Consider the following 23,481-nt stretch of genomic DNA (forward strand, 5'->3'; position numbering starts at 1 on the left):
GGAAATTCTGCAGATGAATGTATGTGCGTTTGTCTTACTGACATAAACACAATCCCATCCAAAAACAGGATTTCACTTATCATATACTTGCAATCTTTTGAAGGGAAAACCTGTGAAGAGTTCTCTAGTAGCCATCTGTCCTTCTTATGCCAATACAGTGTAGACAATTATAGCAGTTTTCCTTTCAACCTCTTGAACAAAGTACATTAAAAAGGCTTGATCAAATCCTTTTTATGCAATATATGTCACATTCAGTGAATACAAATTGATGACCTTGCCCTTTGCCCTGGCAAACTCTCTTTGTCTTTCCTGTATTAAATGGCATATTTGAACACAGTATTTTCCTAAATGTTGCCTCGATTGCATATAGAGGGAACACAGGCAGCTATATGTTAATTAAAGGAACAAATGTGGTTTCTTAAATGCTGCTCTTGTACACAATTTTAACACACTCTCTCACACATCAAATATTATCTATATAATGAAATGCCAGAAAGGAATATTATCCAAGTAGGTTAAAAAGAAATGGCGCAACCTCAAATTATTTAATGGTAAAGTGAAAACATAAATCCTCCTTTTTGTACCAGAGCACCAAGAGATTGTCTCTAAAGGGAATACAATAAACTCTTTAAAAAAACCTCAAGCACGAATTATGTTTAATAACTTGCAGAGCTATGGACAATTCATTAGGCTGCTGTGACTGAAACAGACTAAAGAGCACCTCTCCTTTTTGTTCAGTTTAGTATGCAAATGGTTGTCAAACAGCCAGAGTAGCTGGTTTCACTGATTTTTCTACACTGCCGGTTAATCAGTCTCCTATTTCATCAGTATGCAACCTTCATACACACATACAGGAGAAACAAAAGCATAAAACGGAAGATATAAGTGCTTACCTACAAATTAACAGGGGAGTCTCAGCACTAGAACAGAGTTATTTGCATTATTTGTTTTACAGTAGTGCTAAATGGTTAGACAACTCAATGTGTAGCGAACTGTATGTATTTATCAGGCAGTCTCTTCCTCCAAAAGTCTATAACCTGGCTTATGAGACGTACATTAAAAAATCCCAGTGGACAGAAAAGAAAGCCAAGAGACTGATAGATATATGAGGGGGTTTGTCTGGTTTTGTTGCCTTTTTTTTTTTTTTAACTGGATTTTTAACAGAAATCCCTAAAGAATCACAGAAGTTAACAGTAATGTCATGAAGTGAGCAAGTGAACAAGCGCACCTATCTGTTTACATGCTCCAGAACAGAATGGATTCAGCAGTTATTTATATAGTGAGTTCAAGTACAAGGTATTGAGATCTAGCACAAGATGAGACATTGCAAAGTGCACACCCAGAGCATTCAAAGCATTTAACATAGATGCATGTAACGGGGTGGCAAAGATGATGGATTAAGAGGAAGTGTCAAATATGTGTTATTTTTGCGCTGACTGCCATTGCTTGAGCACTAGGAAGGTAAGAACTGGCATCTGATAGCGGGCTGGTTACTAGAAGGAGACACAAAGAACCCTGTGTCACATGCATGTCACAGTCCATATTAACAATGAATAATACAGAAAAGACTGTTTCTTTATTCACCTTTTGGGGGATAAGACAACCTGGCCATGAATAAATGAGAACTGAAGATTCCCCCATTTTGCTTCACCAAGCAGCAGAAAAGATGGGTAAGGGGTCTCCTCTCTAGCAGCGTAGCCCACACTCCACTGATCGAACACCAGTACTCATAAAGGGCATTCCTTCTCTGATTTCTTGCACAAAAGCCAGAAGAGTTCAGGCTCTATCTGATTTGAGTACTTGAGCAGGCTTTTTCTGGATCCTTTCCTGTAATATCCACGCCCCTCAGAAGCATTACCAAGTCTTAACTTCACTATCAAACTGTGTTATACATCTCACAGATACTAAAAAACACAACTGAAGATCTTAAATAACTTTAAAAAAGGCAGTGTTGACAATATATTAACAGTGCTACTTTTATTTATATCCCCATTTGGTACTATTTTGTGTCTCAACTCTTAAGTTTAGCATTTGAAAATTAAGTGATTTCATGTAACCTTATCTTTAAAATATTTGCAGATGTTCAACTCAAGCAAAAGGGGTTTGAAAGCAGTAACATTTCTCCAGCTGGGAAGACATTCATCCTAATTATGGAAAGAAAGAATATCATGTAGATGACTTGTCATGTGGTCCAAGGAGGGAATCCAGAAGAGCCATGAGAAGAACATTATCAGAAAGACTGTATGAGCTTATAGCACTTCCATTTTTCTAACCACACTCAGATCTCAAGACTGGAATGAAATGCCATAGAATAATTTAGGTTGGAAAAGACCTTTAAGATGATTGAATCCAACAGTAAACTTAACATTGCCAAGTCCACCACTAAACCGTGTCCCTGAGTGTCACGTCTACATGTCTTCCAAATACCTCCAGGGATGATGACTCAACCGCTTCCCTGGGCAGCCTGTTCCAGTGCTTGACAACCCTTTCAGTGAAGAAAGTTTTTCCTAATATCCAACCTAAACTTCCCCTGGTGTAACTTGAGGCCGTTTCTGTTTGTCCTATTGCTTGTCACCTGGCAGAAGAGACTGACACCCACCTCCCTCCAACCTCCTTTCAGGTTGTAGAGAATGATAAAATCAATATAAGGTCAATAAGAGAACGATATAAAGCATGCAGGTTGTTTTTTCCTGGCTATAGCTTGGAGCACTTCAAAATACACTACCCAAAAAAAACCCAAAACAAAACAAACCCCACCCCCAAAAAACAAACAAACAAACAAACAAAACCCCACCAAACCCCACAAAACGAACTCCATAAAAGCAACTTCTCCTTTTAACCCTCCTGTTTTGTAGCAAAACATTAATTAAAGAAACATTACACTGGCACCAGAACAACCTTTTCCATTGATTTTCATCTGGACAGAATTCTACCTTTCAAGTCTACACAAGGCACAGCTTCACTTCAGCCTCCTCTAGCAAAGGTGACTAATAAATTGTTACCCTTAGCCTTGTCTCCTTTGGCCACAGTTAACCATCTCCTCTTCTTCAGGCGTACACATGAGATCATTTCTAAAATGGATCACAAATGTGATCCAAGTGGGGGAAATAAAACCCAGGTTTTTGTTTTTAAACTCAGCTCATTCCACTGTACTGGTCTAAAACATGGCCCAAGAAACCAACGTGTTGGCACCTTTTTTTGCAGTATGAGAGAGGCTGAAAGCAGGGTTGTCACCTCTTAAACTGGCTTTGTAACCAGAGAAGTCAGTGAGGAGCTGCACCTCAGATTTAAAAAAAAAAAAAAAAAAGGAAAATAAAAAAAATCCCATTTTGCTGGATCACACTTCCCTTTTGAAAGTGCTGTTAAAAAAAAAAAAAAGGCAGCTGTAAAAAAGCCCTGACAGTCACTGGACAGGAACATTTGTCATTCTGAGTAGTCTGCTTCTACCTACCAAAAGAACCCTCAAGAGACAGGGGAGCTTGAAGTGAACGAGTAAGAGCATTTAGGAAAAACTATGCCTTATTTGAAGCATGTAGTATAATCCCACATGACCGCAGCATTTGAAGCACATTGCTTGCTTTATCAAAGCAGCAGAGCAAGCACAGCAACAAGTTTAGTGTTCTCCAATGTTGCCAGGCATCAGCAACCAACTGTGAACCACTGAGATGTCATCACTGAAACATACAAAACTGCCTAATGCCCATTTTGAGCCACTTTGAAACCCACCTTCCTGCCCCCATTTTTTTCCAAACAAGATTAGCTCCTAAATCATAAAATTTCTTTTAAAATGTCAAGTTCATTTTTTGACCCATTGGATATTTTTTCACTTTTTTAGTTCCATTCACCTAAACAACCCATTGAAATAAATGCATTTCTAGTGATCCGAAATTCATAGTAGAGGGTCCCTGGTTTGACTTACTACAGAAATTCTATGAAAGCATCCTGCAAAACACCCCTCTCCCAGCCACTTCATCATTGTTCAGGGCCGTACAAAATAAAACTTGCACTACTCAAGTCTCCTGCAGGACTCCACAGAAAGATCTTACTGTGGCAGGTACCATAAAAACCAAGTCTCTGACCTAACAGCCTATAGTTACACTGACAAGCTTGAGCAAGCAATATAACCTCAAACCTGCTCACCAACTTGTTTCCTGAAAAGGCTTACCATGTCTTTGTTAGACAGAAACAACTTCTAATCACTCTGCAGTTACAGTGAAAGGCTTGACAGCTCCCTAGAGAAGACATGAGACATCCAAGATGTCATTTCCAGCAGGTGAGTTTACTAACTCCACTTGTGACTTATTTGGAAGTGTCTCTCTCTAGTCACATAGTAAATCCCTGCATGCTTTTCACACACAGTTTTACCCTTTCAGACATATTTTCAGTCCTCCTTAAGAGGAAAAACTTCCATTAACCAAGAAAAAAAATAATTCAAGCACATAAGCTTTGAAATGAAATTTTCTTCCAAATATTATGTTGTCATGCACAATAATTGTCCTAGTGTTTCTGTAGTCCCTGTGATACACTTTTTTGCCTGTGCACTAGGGATGATCATCAAGAGAGCTTCAATTCACGATCCACAGTGCTACCACCATTACAGTGACCACCACCGCCTTCTGACAACACAACCAGAAACCGCCCCGTGCTACAGAGGCCTGACACCAAGTGGATGGTGTGGCCACAGAGCAAACAGGACACACCAGTGCAGAAGGACTCCTCTCCAGTACAACAGATATTTTCCACTAATTCTGGCATGGACTTTGAATTACATAGAGGAAGAAGGCTTGGGAAGACCTGGGAGCTGAAAGCATCACCTGATCTGCAGCACACAGAGACGTGGGAACCTGCCAGTTTTGAAAGGGCTGGTTCTATTGCTGGTAAGCAATAGAAGTCGAACAATGCCAAAAAATATGCCCACTGAGCCAAGGCAGCAGGAAAACCTGCTTGGCATAAATGCAAGACTCCCAGAAGCAGTGATGGAAGAACAAGGGACCTGGAGTCTGTGGTTTTCCAGGGGTAACTTTCCTGTTGAGTAACACTTGTGAACAAGAATTTCATTTTCTGAAGTCCATGATTCTTTGCTTTCCTGACAAGTGGTTTCTGCTATGGGTAATTAGAAAATGAAAGCCTCAACTCACCACTAGATAAGGCAACGATGTGTGTGAGGTAGACTAAAAATAATCAGCATAGAGAACAGGTTGCCTAAGCCTGGGCCAAAATCCTTGTAACTGTGTTCTCTCAAGCTGCATTTCTACTTTTGAAATCAGAGGCTAAGCCTGCTTGCAGAGATGCAAGTCTATTCAGTAACTCAGCAGCCCAGATCTGCTCCTTTTCAAAGGCAAGATGCTGATAATCCTATTTTTGTGTGAGGTTCTTGGAATTTCTAACAACTGCAAATTTTACTGGGAAACAGAAACCGGGAGCTGTCAGTTGTTTCACAGACAGCCCTTAATATGCTGTGCCTCCCAGCACTTGACCTTGTGCATGCCATTCACTATCTTCTTTCACACCTGTGTTGTGTGTTGTTGATCTCTGGACTATGATTCTGGTTCCATGGTCTGAGGGCCAGGTATCCACAGCTCACGAAGGAGATCAAGCATAACCTGACATTGTGGAACTCAGAGGTCCTCTGCTAAGAAGCAAAACTAATCACAGTCTACACCCAGGGGTATGTAACTCTGGGATTCAGAGACTAGATCCAATCATGGCAGGCTGGTGCCTACCTGTGGTGACTGCAACCCAAATCTCTTCCATTTTAGTCATAGGCGCAGGTCAATCAGCCCATACAGTGAAACACAAGGCGTGTTGTGTGCCAGTCACGCAAGTATTTATGAACCAATGCCAGAACACAGGGAGGTAGGATTCTTGCTTTCTATTACTGGTTCTAGGAGACGATTGCTGTTTTATGTTGAAGCAGGCTCTTTCTATTAGCTATTACCTGTGCATTTTTGGTTGTCCAAGTAGGTCCAAAGATATGAACTCAAATCCTCTGCAGTGCTTCAGTCAAAGGATCTGCAAACACTCAATATTTTGAGAGGCAATGACACATTGTGCTAACAGAGTGACAAATTAAGCCTCTAATTTCACAAACTCATTCTGAGAACTGTGCCAAACAGTGTAAGAGTTGGCTCCTTCTACTGAAGACCTGAACCGACTTCAGGAAATCCTTTTGTTACCATGTTAGTAGAATTGGCAAATCAATGTGAAGTACACATAAATATTGTTAGTAAAATACTGAGATCAGACTTAAGATCTATGGGTTTGTAGACCACAGAAATCAAGTAGTATACAGACAATCTTTTTTATGGTCTGTTACCTAAGTATTATCTTCAGCTATGAATAAGTTCTAGAAGCTACCATACTCTTTACTCTTCCATCCAACCTTTTACTTCTGTTCCCACATCCTGGAATATCATCTTCTCACTTAAGAAAGCTATATGATAAACCAAACTAATGCCATGGTCAAGATTTAACACACAACAAAGCCCAGGGAAGCCACAACAAACATAGAAAGGGTTATTTTAATACTCAGACCAGGTCTGTCTTCCAGCCCAGGCCCACTGCTGGTTGTGTTCGGACAATGGAAGACACAGAAACCTGCAGGGGATATGTGAGAATGACCAGCCGTAAGTGCTGCTAAGGAGAACAGGCAATTCTCATGTTCTCTTTTGCTTCCCTGGAGTTACAGGAGGGCTTTGGCAGCAGGAACCAAAGCAAAGAAAGACACCCCTAAACCCCTCAGTAAATGAAAGGGGTGAGTGGAATCTTTTAAACTGTTTCTTCCTCACAAGTGTTAAACTGATCTTTCAATTATTGATAGCTCACTTTCTCAAGTGCCTGCTGGACTGGAAGCTGCCTAAATCTGTACTTATATTTCAAGATAACAGTCAATGAGAAGTACACTCACAGCCTTACTAAAAAAAAGACGCAAGCAAGCCCTATGTAAAGCAACTTTGCAATCTGGGACTGTGAGTGGACTCGCTGTTTGCCACTATAATTAATCTAACTGAAAACTGGAACAAAGATTAAACCTACTCCTATTTAAAATCGACAGCTTCATATTAAAATGTCATATACCAGTACATTAAGAGAAAAATGAAGCTTTAGTAAATGTTTTTGCTTAACATGGCAGTGACATATTCAGTGTGAAGTAGAGTTTTATCTCGTTATATAAAACAAATGCAACTTGTATAACATCACTCCAAATACTAAATTGCTATGAAAAAGAACATGTGAACGTGCAGATTTGAATTCGGAAGTAAAAAACAGTGAAAAATTTTATCTCCTGACGTTAAATTAACTGCACAATAATTCTCTGTGGCTACACTTTAGTAGCTTCACCAGTCAGCCTATCAGTTGTGAAGGCTGAGGGGAGGAAGAAGAGATATTGCATAAAGTGAAAATGAAAGTCGTCTCTTGTAAAAGTCAATACATCATCTTAAGCTACAAAAAAATGGTCCCTAAACATCCGTAACTACAATCAGTAATTGTCATTAAAAGCTCTCATTATATAGAGTAAGTGTAATTAGAGCATCTTGCCCGCACAGGGTGCAGCGCACAGAGAATGCTAGAAGGATTCATAAATTAGTGCCAAATCAGTCTCATTCCCATCTACCCCACAATGTGCCGTAAAAGAGAAAAATTGTATTTACACACATTAAGGCAAAGCCCACTGGCCTCTACAAAATTAGCCTAAACACAAAATGCAGGTATTTGAGGGACTCCCTATTTCATTATGTGTCTTAGGAATAAAGGGATAAAGTTTGCCATCAATAATGCTGAACATATCTGCTGAACCCCGCAGATTCCAAGGCATTAATAATTTAAACTCTTATGGGAATTTTGTCATGGTGGAGATAGGACTTGTCTGCAAACGGAGCTCAGGGGATGTTCAATATGATCTATTCTAGTATACACACACAATTGCTACATTTATCATGATGCAGAGGAAAAGAATGGTTCTTTCTTAAGGACTTCAGGAATGTTTCTTCTGTAATTTACACAATAAAACCTCTGAGTATTTCTAATTAAAAAAAACAGGTTCTGAAAAGATACTCATAAGAATTATACGGAAAAGGTTTCTTCTCTCCCCATCTCTATTACTCCTGCACGAAGAGTGGTGTTGAACACATAAAATGGGATGGGAAGTCAGCAGTTCAGCTCCTGATAGTAGTGTTGTCTATGCAAGGTACTACTGTAAGCACAGAGACTGTATGAGATTATGGTCCAAGCAGATAAAGCTTTGTGCTTGACTCTTGATATTTATACTTTTAAGTGCAAATCTAATAGCTCTGTATGTAAAAAAAAGTCAGTTATGTGCACAACTACAAGGTCTCAGTGCAAAAATCCCCTTTGCACATGCCTATGGTAAGCACAGAAATCACACATCCTTCTGAGATGCTTGTGGTATTTGTGTAATACAGACTAAATTCAGGGATTTATGCAATAGCTAATCTAAGGTAACTCTAGGAAGTCTAGGTATGGATACATTTATGCTGTAACAAGCGTATTTGTTTTCTAATTTAGCGTCACAATTTTCCACATTTTTGTTCTAGAATAAAAGTAAGCGTAAAAGGAGTTCAAAACAATTAGGCAGAAAAACCTTTCTTTCATAACCAATCCATAATTCTTAGAATATAATTTGAAGTTTTTACTGAAAAGATATTTCTGTCCACGTGCTTTTCATATTCCCAAACTGCACTTTCACTACATCAGGAACACACACAACTCAACGTGCACCACAGCTCCTTAGTGGCAGAAGGACTGATGCTCCATTACAAAGCTCCAGTACTAGAGAAGCTAATACACAAACCCAGGAAAGTACCTCAAAATATTTCTTTAATTTGCTAGATTTCCATTTAAATAATATTTCAGTCAATGCATTTATAGGTGATCAGAAAGAGAATACTTTAATATTTAAGATATTCCCTGCAAAACATGGAGGATAGTGTCCAAAGGCTCTACAAGATTACTGCCTGATTATCCATGAAAACTGAACTCCCTATGAGTTCAGTTCAAGAACTTTATCATATAATGTCATAAACCAATTATTTTTCTAGTGGGATATTTGTAACAGAATCAGTCTGGAAAATCTAATTCAAAAGTTTATCACTATAGCAGTTTTACTTGATGTCAATACCCTGAAGAGCTATGTTCCCATCTCAGCTTAAAGAATTATGTTAGTGTTGGCTCTCAAATGATTACGCGGATGAGGCATCCTGTATTTCTGATGACAAGAAGAAATCATGGGAGCAAGAACAACAGACAGGCAGAGGATGTGTGGCAACCACGCAGAGGGAATGTGCAGGACAGTTGTGGTATGTGCACCCTTGTCCTGAAATGGGACTCCCAGGCAGGGGGTGCTGCAGGGTAACCCCAGTCCAGCCTGACCCAGAACTTGTTCTTCTTCCTTCTGCGCCAAAGCCAGCACAATCCAAGCACTCCCCAGAGATATCATCTTAATTTAGACATCCCGCTCTCCAAGGCTCTCCTGTCCCAAAAGCTTTCTCCTTCACAAACTTCTTTTTAATTGGCTTGGACATGTCAGTGCTCGACTGAACTCTGATGATTGCTGGATTTCCCTCTTCTAGTTCTCCAAAGATGAAGAAACTTGCCCTTACTCTGACAGGGCTTTAAGAAATCCATGCACCAAGGATACAACCAAACTTTTATCCGGACAGCCTAGAGACAGTGACTACCACTGTGGCAAAACATGGGCCTAGAAGTCTTAATCTATATCTCACTAATCTAGGCTGCTTGACCTGCTTTATGAAACAGATTGACAAGATCATAGTGTTTTCTCTGTCAATGATGGCCTTTTCTGCCCCTAAAAGAACTCACAATAATTATCTGGAAGAAGCTTAGAGTGTTTTTGATAGTTTTTAAAATTCCAACAATAAATAAAACAAATTATACTCCCTCAATATACAGACAATATAATTTCCTGTAGATCACTTGTAACATGGGCTCGAGATGTTCTCAACACAAGTTCAGCTGGCACTGGACTGTGCTGTTGGTCTGAATGAGCATGACAATTATCATCCCAAGAGTTACAAGAAATCTGACTGAAAAATAAAAAAGGAGCCAGCATAATGCCATAGTTTGATGTAGTAGGACTCTGATAACATATGTTTCCAAATGTCTTTGGAGTGACATATCCTATTTTGACAGATCTTTATGAACGAGGGGAAGATCAGCCCCCCACTAACTCTGCTTCAGGGTAAGCAAACTGAGATAGTAATGATGAAATTCTATTTTAGTTCTCTGACTTGACTACATATACACATTGATTTGATTCCATACTTGTACTGTTATTAACTGAGTGACGAAACTAAGCAATAAGGCAGTACCCTATAAATATTAGGCTTCATCTAGATTTTATTATTTTGCAAGCTGTTTGCACTGGTGATGCTCTTAGCCTGTCTTTTAACTACCTACTAAAAATATGGAACTCATTAGTAATAAATACATTTTATACATGAATTCATGTAACAGTTCTTTGTTGGGGACACTACACAGTCTATAAAATGAACTATCTGTAGCCTTTGCCTCTGCTTTAATTGGCCTGAAAATAACAAAGATGGATAGAAGCTGTTTCTCAAAGTCAATGACAAAAAAAATCTTACTGAAATGCTATACACGAGTTAAGGCTAGAGTAAAATTTACATTGCTATTTTGCTAACTACTTCATTACAGTGTATTATTTGTATTAAGAATGCACCACATGGTCTTTCTGGGGACTTTATATGACTTCATATGACTTTTGCACCCACTGTTGGGAACTCAATTCTGTAGCACAGAGAAAGATACAATGACTGTCACTGAAGGAATAAAAATGCATGTCTCGAAGCACCAGTTATCAGAAATTAGAGAGAAATAGAGCTAAGTCTATGTGCCTCTGGGTAGAGGTGCACGGAAAACAGAGAAACATCTAGGATTTATTTGTTCTTCTTATGGAAAAAAAATAAAGTGGATACACACAAAACACAACCACTTACAGCCTTTTCAAATGACTGTTTTGCCAGCTGCATGCTATCTATCTCCCAGGAAGCACTAGACAGACACTTGAATATCTGTTTCACTCATTACAACCAAGCTTTCTCAACCATATACAGGATATTTACAGACTATGGACTAGCTCCTCCAGTCAGAGCAGAACTGCTGCCAATACAAATACCACACCCCATGAGCTGATGGACAAAACTATATTGTTTATTTTAAAAAACATAAAAGCCATTCTTTCACAACAACATACTTTTAGAGCTAGCAGATCCAGTTACTAAGAAAAAAATCCTGCAAAAGCTGTCTTTTTCTTGCAGTCATTCTAGGTGATAGAGGACAGCACCATGTCCCTGTTACTGCCTCTCTCGCTAGGCAGATGTTATGCTATTACAGGGATCCTACCACCCTCTTCCCACAACATTCCAGAGTGAGAAGAAAATTGACTGTCCCTCATGCTGAGCAAGGGCCTCAGTACTGCTCCTCACTTTCTTTAAGAGATTCTATCTCCCAATCCACTTCCAGTTCTAATTTATCCAAGAATTAGACCTCCTACAGATTGATTACTAGCTCCAGGCACCTGATAAGTCATGACAAAATTAAATTCACAGGCTAATACAGTTTATTAGCAGGTTAGTTGCTGGAAGAAAAGAAAACACCCTCAACCCCTGTCCCAACACCCTCCTAACAAAACCCTAAACAAGCTTCACATGACCCATACAAGTAAGACACCTGTACATGATGAACCATAACGTCTACACAAAGCCTATGATGTCCAGAAAAGAATGACCTGTAAATTAACACCTTATACCACTTTGACAGGAGTGTGCTGAAGGACCAGCCACAAATTTCCCAGTGTCTGAGGATTTGTACAGCAACACCACTAACATTCAGTCTCCCTCATTTATAGAAATTGTGTTTATCCACAACTGTGTGTTTGCACTGCATGTTCCTGTAAAACACCTAACTGGCAAATAAACTTACACTATGGATATATCTAGCTGCATTATGTACTCTCTTTCCGCAGCAAAGCTTACACAATGAAGCCAATTCTGTTAGGTGCCCGTCACGTACAGTTAAAAATATTGCATGGATAAAACACCCCATCATAAACACACAAAGACCTTCTCCCTAACTGCTTCACTATGTCACACAATAAAATTAATAATTTAACTATCTGAAACTTCACACGTGCAGGGCACTGCAAGTAGACCAGTGGCATTTTCACTTCAAATTTATATAGTCTTTAGTCAGTATACTTAATCTGCATTTCTAACACCTGCTTCAGTTGGCTGTGAAGTGCAATGTTATCTATAAAATTTTCTTTCATCTTTGTACTGTCCATCTAATAAAAAATTATATGATGGTGGATAATTACTTGACTTTAAAAAGGATATGAAACTTTTCACGTTTTTTGATCATTTCTTGAAAGACGTGCTCATATATTTGACATTCCATTTTATTAAAAGGTTTTAGTTTTTTTTAAAACCTAGCTTTCACATTATCCATGTTATCTAATCTTATGTAATATATTTCTCCTTCAAATAGTTAACATTCACTTTCCATGCAGTGGTAAAAACGTGCGAAAGAAACTAGACCACAATTAAGCAATGAGGCATGGTAAGATGGGCATTTTCAGGCCATTAGTACATGCCTCAAATGCACAAGGAGGAAGAAGCTAGAATGACTTTTTCACACTCAGGTGGGCATCAACACTAGCACCTGTATCATACCACGCTACAGAGAGATACATAAAGAGTATGCAGAGGGGGTGAAACCACATGCAGCTTTCTTCCAGTGAGTTTATGTCAGGCAAAAAAGCTGTTACTAGTCATGCACAGTCTTAGTCAAGTTAACCACTAGAAGTATAAAGGTATCCAATGAAATTGTCCAATGTTGAGCTTGAGACATTGGTTGAAAACCAGGAGGTAATACGAAGCATGGTTTATAAATGTAGAAACAACATCCCATCTTCATAAAACAACAGACAAAATTTTCCATTTGACATGGGGTGGTCACCCCATTTAGATACAAGTAAAAAGAATTATTTTTATTTGGATGTAGAAAATAGCGAATTTTCAAATGCTTCACCCTGTCAGAGCTCACATACAGCCTCTTTAGGGTGTGACTCCACTTTGTACAACATACCGAGTTTTTCATAGATAAAGTCAGATGATCATCTAGTCTGACCTTCCACCAACTAAACAGGGAAAGGATGTCACATAACCATTCTTGCAACAAGCCCTGACACTGGAGTTGACCAAGAAGGTACCTTCAGAAAATATTTTAGAAAAGGGATTTTGTGATACAATCTTTTTTAAAAAAGAATAAGCAACAAATAAACAATTTACTTATCATTACTGGAATGAAGGAGAAGGAAAGAAGATCCTGGGAGGTGAATTTTCTCACGTGTCATGCCAGAAGGGTGATGAAGTATATGAGCAAGCCTGAGTCTCAAGGCAAGTGAAGGAATTATCTCCAAGATAGTTTGGGTTTTGTTTGGGTGGGTTGTTTTTTTGTTTGCTTGTGTTTTGGTTTTTGGTGTGTTTTGGGTTTTTTTCGGGGGGGGGGGGGGGGGGGGGGGGCTAGCTTTTACATTAAGTCAAAATGAAAAAAATCTATCCCACTGATGGAACAGTGTTAAAATAATACAGGTATCGACAGACCATTAATTAAAATATTTCTCTCCCTCCTTCACAATAACCATTATCTCCAAACGTGCCATTAAGGACAAAAGCTGTAAGTTGTTTCAATACTTTGAAAGAAGCTAAGGGAAAAAAAAATATGAAGGGAGCCCTCTCAGCAACAAAGCAAGTACAGCCATTCAAAAAAAATTCATTAACTACTACCGTCTCATTCTGAAGGGTCATGCTGGTTTCCTAAAACTGCCTTTTAAAAGGCCAACAAAATAATAAACACAAACTTCCAAAGGAAGTTCTAGTTTTATGATAACCATGCCTTCCTTGCTAGCTGAGTTAAAAGACTTTGTGAAAGCTTTTGACCTAACCTCTGGCACTTCCATTAAGACAGTATTTGTCACCCTGACAGCAAGGGGAATGGTTTCCAGCCACTCAGCTTATAGTAATAATGATGTCCCTCTTGTTTTTACCCCAGGAGACTGGGGACTGCCAATTCACGGGCTGCTGAGTTTTGAACAGGCACTGCTAGGTCAGATAGAGAACCACCACAAAAAAACCCCATCCAAATCCAGGCACAGCTTTAACCTGTTCTGGGGCAAAAATCAAGAAGCTTAATAAATTAATGTGTTTGGGTTATTCTTCCTCCCCCAAAGAGTCAACTTAAGGTAAAAGAAGGTTTGCATAGAACAATACAGCACTGCTATTGCTGTTTTTAAGGGGATGTCATGAAACATGCACACTGCTTTCTAGAATTCAGCTCTTGCGAGCTGCTGAATCCACATTTGGTGGACAGAAGGAGAAAGAGCTCCATGCACCATTATGGATTACTGCATCCACGTAAGTGACTCCTCAGCATACCAGACTGTATTTTATAATAAATACAGATGCCAAGTAAAATGACTCCTCCTTGCAGCAGCACTAGTTCAAAGTGCTAATGAAGCAGCAGAAGACAGGGGTTTAAATACCCCTGGTTCCAAATGCAGGAGCAATTTCTCTCCACTCCCCCTAGCACACGCTTTTCTCACGCAGGTGACTAAAAGCTGCAGGACAGAAGAAAGATCATTGCTCCATTTCAAACAGAAGCTAAAACTTTGGGGGAGAACATTAACAGTAGACTTTAAAAACATTTTCATTTCCTTTTGATTAATTTTTTAAAAGGGAGGGAAGAATTATATATTTTGTGCCTTTCTAAATCTTTCTGCAGGGAACATTTGCCCATAAATCAGGCCAAATCACTACATGTTGGTGTACAGCCACAGCCCTAGAGGAATGCAGTTTTTGCTTCTTCTAGTATTAAAAAAATACTACAGAGAGGGCAAAATAAAAACCAAATTGTCTTTCATACTCCTTCCCTTCTCAATTTCTTGTTCATGCACCTACCTAACATGAAGAACAAATAAATACAAACATTTGGTTCCCACAGACATAACTAGTTATTTGCCAGAACTTTAAATCTCATTTTACAAATATTGTTCAAAGTTTTGTAAACTTTCACCTTTTTGAACAATGTAACCAAATATTTCTCCAAGTGTTTGTCAGAAACAAACAGAGCAGTTTTCAGGGCAAACTTTTTTTAAAATTAACTTCAAGTAAGTAATATGACATATCCCATGATACGCACTTCAGTGACTTAACCAGAAGTCAGACATCTTGATTGTACTTTCTAATGGAACTAGTGATATTTCTCCCTATTCATTTTACTTCGTCTTGGAGTAAAAAGACAGGAAACCATTCCAAAACAGAAGACAAGAAAACACCACAAACTAGTACCAGGACCTTTTTGACATTATGATCGACACAAAAGTTCCACACCCAAGTGGAATTGTTTTTTTTTTTCAAGTCCTGACCATTAACAAAAATTAAGCAGAACCTAAAAAATTAGCCCAAAACAAGTATATTCTTTTGACAAAAAATGCTGTATTTTCACAGTGAAGGGGGAAATTATGAACTTTACAAATTATGACAAAAGCTACCTTAGACAACAAACTGGTTTTATGCTGAAACTGCGTATTAGCACAGATGTGATTTACATATTACTCCAACAAATCACCTGATTATATAATATTAAATACATACATCTCCTCCTAAAGATATTCTCCAAATGATAGTTACCAAAGATGCATACTCTTTTGACTCTGTTATTCATTAGCATTCATTTAAAATGGAATCAAGATTTTTCTAAATTTCTGGTATTCAATTTCCATTAACAAGAGAGATGACTATACCATAGCCAGTCTGAGAGCACTTTCATTTCCAGTTTCCCCACACACATTATGTGATCAGAAGAAATATGCCAGATCATAAAATTTAAGGCACTCTGAGTGCCCAGTTTTAGCTCCTGAATCTTCCCTTCTACTTTGTAATTTGTAAATGACAATTGGACTGGAAAAATAAAGCTGCTCTGATTCTCATGTTATCTTTTCGATTTGCAAACATACACCCTGAATTCTGCCTCTGAATTTTCTCCAGCAACTTCCATTTTCACTGCTTGTTTTACTAACTTAAGAAATGCTACTGCACATATATCCTCAGCTATTTCTTTCCATGAGAGCCTGTTAGTCCATAAAAACTGTAATGGGGGGGGCAGGTGGGGATTCAATGCATTGTCTCAAAAGCAGTCACCAAGTACCACGCCAAGCAAGAGCACTAGATGGGGTTGCTGTCCAAAAAGGTCGCTGCAAGAGAAAAAAATCCTACCTAAACTGTCATATGAGGAAGTGGAAAAAGCAGAATACCCAGTTATATTTATTTTTAGAAAGATAGGATTTAATTATTTTGTGGCTGCAAAGAGAATACAAAGAGATACATTTAATGGCCTACTTATTGCTACCTTTAAATAAACTTTTTTTTGGAAGAACTGGCTGCTTGAGTCCCATAAGACCAAGGGAGATTAATTAAATGCTCAGTAGCAAAAGCTAACGGGAAAACTAGGAAAGCACTGAGACCAGCTACAGCCCACATAATTTATAAACATTTGACAGCTAATAGTTTCATTTTTTGTTATTATGTAGATTTCAATGCATTTTCCTCTTAGCTGTTAGAAAAAAAAAATACAGGGACTAATCATTGGCCTTGTAGAGGATACTCTTTTCCAAGAACTTAATAACACATTTTCTTTCCTCTTGGTTACTGTTACCTACCCTCCTTCTCCCTAACATTTCAAAGATAACCAAAAGCAGGGCTGTTATTTGTTAACCGGTTCTTAGACTGTCTGCGCTGGCTGCCCGTGTAAATCCCTATTGACTTCATTGGTCTTTTCAAATCGACTGTGTCTTCAGACAGACCCCACATCATCTAGGCAGTATAATACTGAGATTTCCAGTTATCCCCTATCTGATTTCTCTCAGTCCCTTGGCATCAAGATCTCATCTACTTCTTTTTAACTTTCTGATGATTGTACCTTTATACTTAGGGGTTTGTTTGTTTTTTTTTCTTTTAAAGGAGTTCAGCATTACTCACAGACAAGCAGAGAGGTTTTTTACTTTGTAAAAAATACTGCATCTGTTTCTATCTGACACCCACTCTGTCAATTTGGCTTTGGGAGGGGGCAGAGAGAGTGTGCGTGTACTGGGATGGGTGCACATGCCTAGCCATCCCTCAAAATAATCATCTGTATCAAGGGGTCTTTTCCCAAGCCAGTGCTAACAGGTCTCTGTCACAGTGAGCTTTGTTACTCTACCTTGCTTGTACCAAAATAGTATAAGCTAACTCAAACTTAGGTATGAAACTAAGCATGCTATACACTGGAATCCAGACTAGAAAGGTTGGACTAGATGATCCCTGAGGTCCCTTCCAACCTGTGATTCTGCGAACACAAATATGCAATAAGAGTGAAGGCCTACACATTTTGAAGTGTTACTTGGCAGATCTGGAAACAGCTGATGATGCCCAAACTTACGTTGAGATTTCAGATCAAGCTAGCAGAAATCAAAATGAGGATGTTAAATAACAATGAGAGAACCTAGCACCAGCCACATAATAAGAGAAAGTTACAGTAAGGCAACAATAAGTGGCTCCCAAGATTATTTAAATTCCATGGAATCCAAACTCTTCCTGCCACGTACATAATACCTGGTCAAAAGACTCACTGCTGCTGAGATCTGCCATTCTCTTCCACTCATGCAAAAACCCATCCTTTGAGACTGAGGTGGCTTCCCAAGTGGCTGATTAACAGGGAGAAGTTGCTCAGGATTTTGAGAACTACCCGAATCAAATTTGGAGCACAGACCAGCAGCACCACTGTACTGTTTCACAGCGGAAGAGCAGACCACTTCTAAGAGTGCAGTGGAACACCATAAAGCGGGTCTGCTTTGAAATTAAACAAGACTGAATCTAGAATTCAGCACCTGTTGTGAACAAACTGCCTGGCAAGATTTTCTTCTAAACAGCTAGCACAGTAAAAAAGAGAATCCCAGATGACTGTTCTGCCCCTTTTCATACTGCAAAGACAAAATTAAAAGGGAACAAAGAAGTATACAAACATTTGCCTGATTTTAGAAAAATATTTACAATGTTTGTGCTAGAAATAATTAAGCCAGATAAGGATATTTATCCTAGAAATAACTAAGATTAAAAAGTGATAATAAAAAAGCCAAAATAAACCTAAACCATTCAACATCCATTAAGGTAAAATAAAGTAAATAAATTCAGCCAATTGGTTATTTCCATATGGGTTGATTTCTTTAAATAGTAATGAAATCATTGCTAAAAAATCCATTGTTATTAAAATAAAAAAGTTGGCTCAGCCTACCAAAATTAGATTTGTAAGTTGCTGGTCATTCCCATAATTAAATCTGTGTCACAAATTTGCAAGAAAAATGGACACTATGACTAATGCATTTACTTGCTGCACTAGTGCTGTCAGGCTGTGTAAATCATTATGCCTGCTAAAGCAGAGTAGATAAGAACTCCATACATTTTCATTAACCAGCTAGGCTTTGTGTATATGTGAGGAGCTAACCCTCACATTCCCTGCTAGCTTTAGCTTTCATTTGGAAGACAACGTAAATAGAACGCTAGCCTCGATTTGATTAGCCAAGTGGCTGCTCCAAAAATTATTTGAGTTTTTGAACAATATGAACCAGCACTCTCCCCTTAGATAAAACAACAAAACCATACATACTTAATTTGGACTAAAGAGATTAATGAAATGATGGGCACTTGGATTAGGTTCCTTCCTTCAGACTGACTTATACGGCCTGAACACATGCCTTATTTCATCCCATAGGCTTTAACAGAGGAAGCGAAGTTAATCCAAGACAGCATCACAAATCTCAGCCAACACTTCCATTTTCGGCTGCCCTTCGCTCTGTTTTTCAAGAGCGTGACAGTGACCAGAGCAGAGACCTCTGAATCCCCTTTTCCTCTTGATTTCCTGTCATCACAGACCTTCAGGTTTTGGTTACAGTTCTTTGTTTAAGGTGAAGCTGATGGCTGTTCCTTTCATGCTTACTGTTCACAACCCCAAGGCACCAAAGAATTGGACAACATCACAAGCTAGATATTCTCATGAGTTTCCAAGCCCACTGTCTCAAGTGCAAAGGAGATTAATGAGAAGTAGAAAGAGATTAGACAAGGCTGTTTCTAGTCTAGCAGTGTACCCTTTTGTGAGGACATCCTCTTCTAGACTTTAGGCCCTCTCCTCCTCCCATGCACATAGCTTTATACTGTCACTGCAAATTGAGTTTAGCTCTCAGCCGAGCACATGTCTCCAGTCCAGTGCAAGAACAGCCTCAATGACAGGCTATGCCTTGGTGAACTTAAAGCCAAAGAGCTGAGCCACCCAGGCAAACATCATACAACAATCATCAGCACAGCATGTTTTACAGTATCCTGCCTGCTGCTGTGCGCTTTGGACGTTAACAAGCATTATTTTTCTGTTACAGCACAACATTTAGAAGCAGAATAGAAATGCTCAGGAAGCATGGTAATGCATAGAATGTTAAGAATCTCAGCAGAGCCATACTTAACATCCCAGACAATTTCTTTAGCCTTTAGGTGCACAAGTATCCTCTCCTACAAGCAGAAGCAGCTACCTCAGTGCTTTCTATCTCAGCAGATCTTAGCATGCATTTGCATGCTTTACAGTAGCAACCTTGCTGATAACCAACCAGCCAGTATTAGTAAAACGCTATGAGATTTTATTAAAACCCCATTAAGAGGAAAAACTGAAATCACTTATTATGTTCCACAATTATTGTAAACCAAACTGTTTAAACGAGGGGAGGAGATAATGATATTAACTACCCAACTCAAAGCAATCCTCTGTGGTATGATTCTAAATATTCTCTTGGCTGAAATTTATGTAAATTGAATTCATCTATCGTTAGTTATTACTAATCTAGCTACATAAAAACACTTTTCTGTAACAATTAGTTCTTTAAAACACTGTGTTTTAATTAGACCTGGGACATTATTAAACTAAGTGTAAATATGTACAGTATCATTCCATGCATTGTTTGGCCTGCATATTTATAGGAATACAGGCTGTGGTAGAATTTAAAAGGAATTACTTTGCGGTTAATCGGTACTTTCTGTAAATCTCTTTACCAGTGAAAGCACCTCCAAAAGCTTAATCTAAGTATATTTCTGCTCATCAAGTCATATTTGGCATTTCTACATTTTGAATATCACAACGTGTTCCTTTTCATCTGAATAAGCCTATCTCAGTATCGTCCTAGCATTATGCTGACTCTTTTCCTGCAGACATTTTGTTCCATAGTTTATTTTAATATAACTTCTCAAGGACCATTTCCTAGTATTAAAAAAAAAAAAAAAAAGGTTAAAGCATAGCACATCTTTCAGCCCTTTTAAATCAGCTTGCTTCACACTATCACACACAGGCACTGGCCCACAGGGCATAGTCTGAGAACAGACAACGTACTGTCCTTCTGGCTTTGTCATGGCTACACGCAAGTGCAGCAGTCTGCCCACGTGCTACATGTTGTAAGACAAGGAACGTAATAAAAACTGCAGCCTTGCCAATGGTCAGATCCTTCCAAATTATCTCCAGGACACATATACGGTTATGGTCACAGAGGTATATAACTACATCTAAGCCCATCCACAGAGAGCACATCATCACACACTAGTCAGAAAAATGCAAATGTGGTTTAGATTCATGACAAATTAAAGAGATAGGAAATAGGATCTCCACCTATAGCCAAGCCTGTAAGTTAGACACCAATATAAACTGATGGATTTCCAAAAACACCACCAGGACCTTCCATTATCTTCTCAAAAACAGGATAATTATTTTCATATTTTGACTTCAATTTTATGTGTGTATATATATAGACACACATAAATATATATTTAATGCTTCACCAGTTGTTCATGGAAACCTTACAAAGTAAGTGACCAACCACATGCTAGTGACATTCAGAAGCCGCTCAAAGGCCATGTGGACCTACAGCACTGTGAAACTGGTCAACAGCTCTGGCTACTTATTACGGTCCCTGACCAACTATCACCCCACAGCATTTTCAGTCATAAGGTTCATCCTATCGGTTGCACAACTGGAAAAGTTTGTAAGAGCAAAGCTTTCAGTAAACATATTTGTGATTTATTTTCTGTCATATATACATATTCTCTGCACAATCATGATTTCAAACTAGGACACCACAATAAGTGTCTAAGTGTTCATATACATTTGTGACTTAATAGTGGCCGCTTTACAATCTTTTTTTTTTTTTTTAAATCAATAATTTAAAAAAAAACAAAATCAGTTGGTATTGTGGTTTGATTATAGCTGATTCTTAATATTTTTGAAAAGTCTTTCCTGGGAATTTTTTTAACAAGAATGTGTTACTGCAATGCTGCTCCTAGATTTAAAAAAAAAAAAAGTGAAACAAGGTAATTATACATAAATGGAACTTTCCAATGATCAGTTCAAGGAACTAAGATGAAAACCAAACTCAGGAGTATTACACGAACACACAAACAAGCTTCTTTAACTGAGATTCCTTCAAAGGTCTACAAACGTGTTCTATAAATTAATGTGTGTTGCTTTACTAGGAGCCGGCACTGTAGTCAGACGCTCAGGGCCCTAAATTCTTATTTGAAGCCAAAAGTCATTCTCCTAATAACAGCTGAACTGAGGCCTTTGGGTATTCGGGGAAACCTCCTGAACTTAAAGCTAGGGACAGCAGATGAACTGATGCTCGTGCCAAGCAACAAGAGAAAATGCCACGCAGATACACAGACTTAAAAGTTGTTCTAACACCGGGATTCCACAGTTTGAGGCAGCAAGTACCTTCTTTCCATTGGAGGAGAACATGATAGGCGACAAAAACGAACAAGTATTTGGGAATTGATATTTTAAAAAAAGGAATGGTCATCTATACCCACAAAACTTACATCCACCCTCCTAACTTTAACCTGGTCCCTCAAAAAAGCAGCAGCACAGTGCATAACTTCAAAATGCCCGGCAACTTTCTCTCTTGATGGTACAGCTTTACATAAACTCCCAAACTCCAGCTTTTCATAAAACAAATGGGCATAAAGTGAGTTATTTTGTACTTGCAGTTTTGATTTTGATTTCCTAATTCGAATTCTTTTGTCATTCATTCATTATATACATCATAGTTGTCTTTATGGGGACACAAGATCAGAATCGCAAGCGCACACTTCTAAACATGCACAAATTTTAGTAAAGAACAACAAACTCAATTATTAGCTGCCTAAATAAATAAAACAGTTACAGCAGCTTGCTTATATATAAAGTAATTCGTATTTAATATTCATTAATGTGTCTCTAAACAACACATCAATAAAAGAAATCTATTCTTCCTTTCTTCATAAATATATGTATTTAGTGTTCTATACATTCTTTCTGAATCTTTGTAGACCACCAGGCCCACAAATACTGTTTTAGCTTTTTGCAGAAACGGTTATATCTCCAGCTGGATTGATTACTTTCCCTTATCTAGCTATTTTAGTGTGTTCCTCAGAGACACTGAGTGGCTTCACTGACAGTGAAATATGCTAAACAAATGACATGTCACTGAGTAAATTAGCATCTACTCTCTGATCAGCTGGGTCATGTTTTCTTTTCAAAATCTATGGCCTCTTGATAGAAAATAATGAGTATTTGATGGGCCTTATTAGAAAAATCAATATATTGATGCCCACGTCTGAAACATCTGCATAATAATAGATTCTGTTAACCCATTAAGGAGAAAATTAAGATGTGTTTACACATTATTAATTTACTGTGAGCAGAGACAATTTATTCAATACTTTTTCTGAAGAGTTTAGCAGAAAGAAAAGAAATGGTAATATCTGTATTTAATGGTATGGTGACATAAATTGAAAGATGATTCAGATTTTTGCCAGCTAAATGGCACAATTCCACAAACACTAATGTGAAAAATACAAACGCACCAATGATAGTGTTAAAAATAAGACTATTAAAGCATTTGCTATAAATACTGCATTACTTACCAAAAAACTTCCAAAAGCAGAATTAAATATAGCAGCTGCCTGAAGAGAGAAAAAGATAAATATCAACAATGGTAAAATAGCTACAGTACAAGAACAAAATGTTATTCCCCCGCCCAACAAGCTATTAGATCCTCCAAATACACACATACACAGAGACCATTAGGCAGTTAGCCACTGCTTAAAAAATTGCCGGTGGCCTGTAACTTATGAAGACTGATAGGTTCTAGCTTATGCATTCATAAATAATGTGCTGAAATGGACAAAAGCAGGGGGAGAAGAAAAATCCTTGCCGGTAGACTTAAGAGGAATATCCACAAGAACTAGGAATATTACACAGAAGCTTGGTCCCACTGCTTTTGCTCTAATTTGCCAGAAACATTTTTACATATTGACCTATTAC

At 38.3% G+C, this 23,481-nt stretch overlaps 1 protein-coding gene across 6 annotated transcripts in view; it reads right to left on the minus strand.

Moving 5' to 3' along the window:
• SLC10A7 (solute carrier family 10 member 7) overlaps positions 1 to 23,481 on the minus strand; it is a 156,045-nt gene that overhangs the window by 82,145 nt on the left and 50,419 nt on the right. For all 6 annotated transcript variants that reach the window (XR_010372755.1, XR_010372754.1, XM_064450293.1 and 3 more), the window contains one exon: positions 23,082 to 23,120. Coding sequence is in view for 4 of the 6 variants with exons in the window: in XM_064450293.1 (XP_064306363.1) it covers positions 23,082 to 23,120 (39 nt within the window). In the remaining 2 variants the exon portion in view is untranslated. The remainder of the gene's footprint in view (positions 1 to 23,081; positions 23,121 to 23,481) is intronic.

This window comes from Phalacrocorax carbo, chromosome 4 (assembly GCF_963921805.1).
Source record: "Phalacrocorax carbo chromosome 4, bPhaCar2.1, whole genome shotgun sequence".
Lineage (NCBI taxonomy): Eukaryota > Metazoa > Chordata > Aves > Suliformes > Phalacrocoracidae > Phalacrocorax > Phalacrocorax carbo.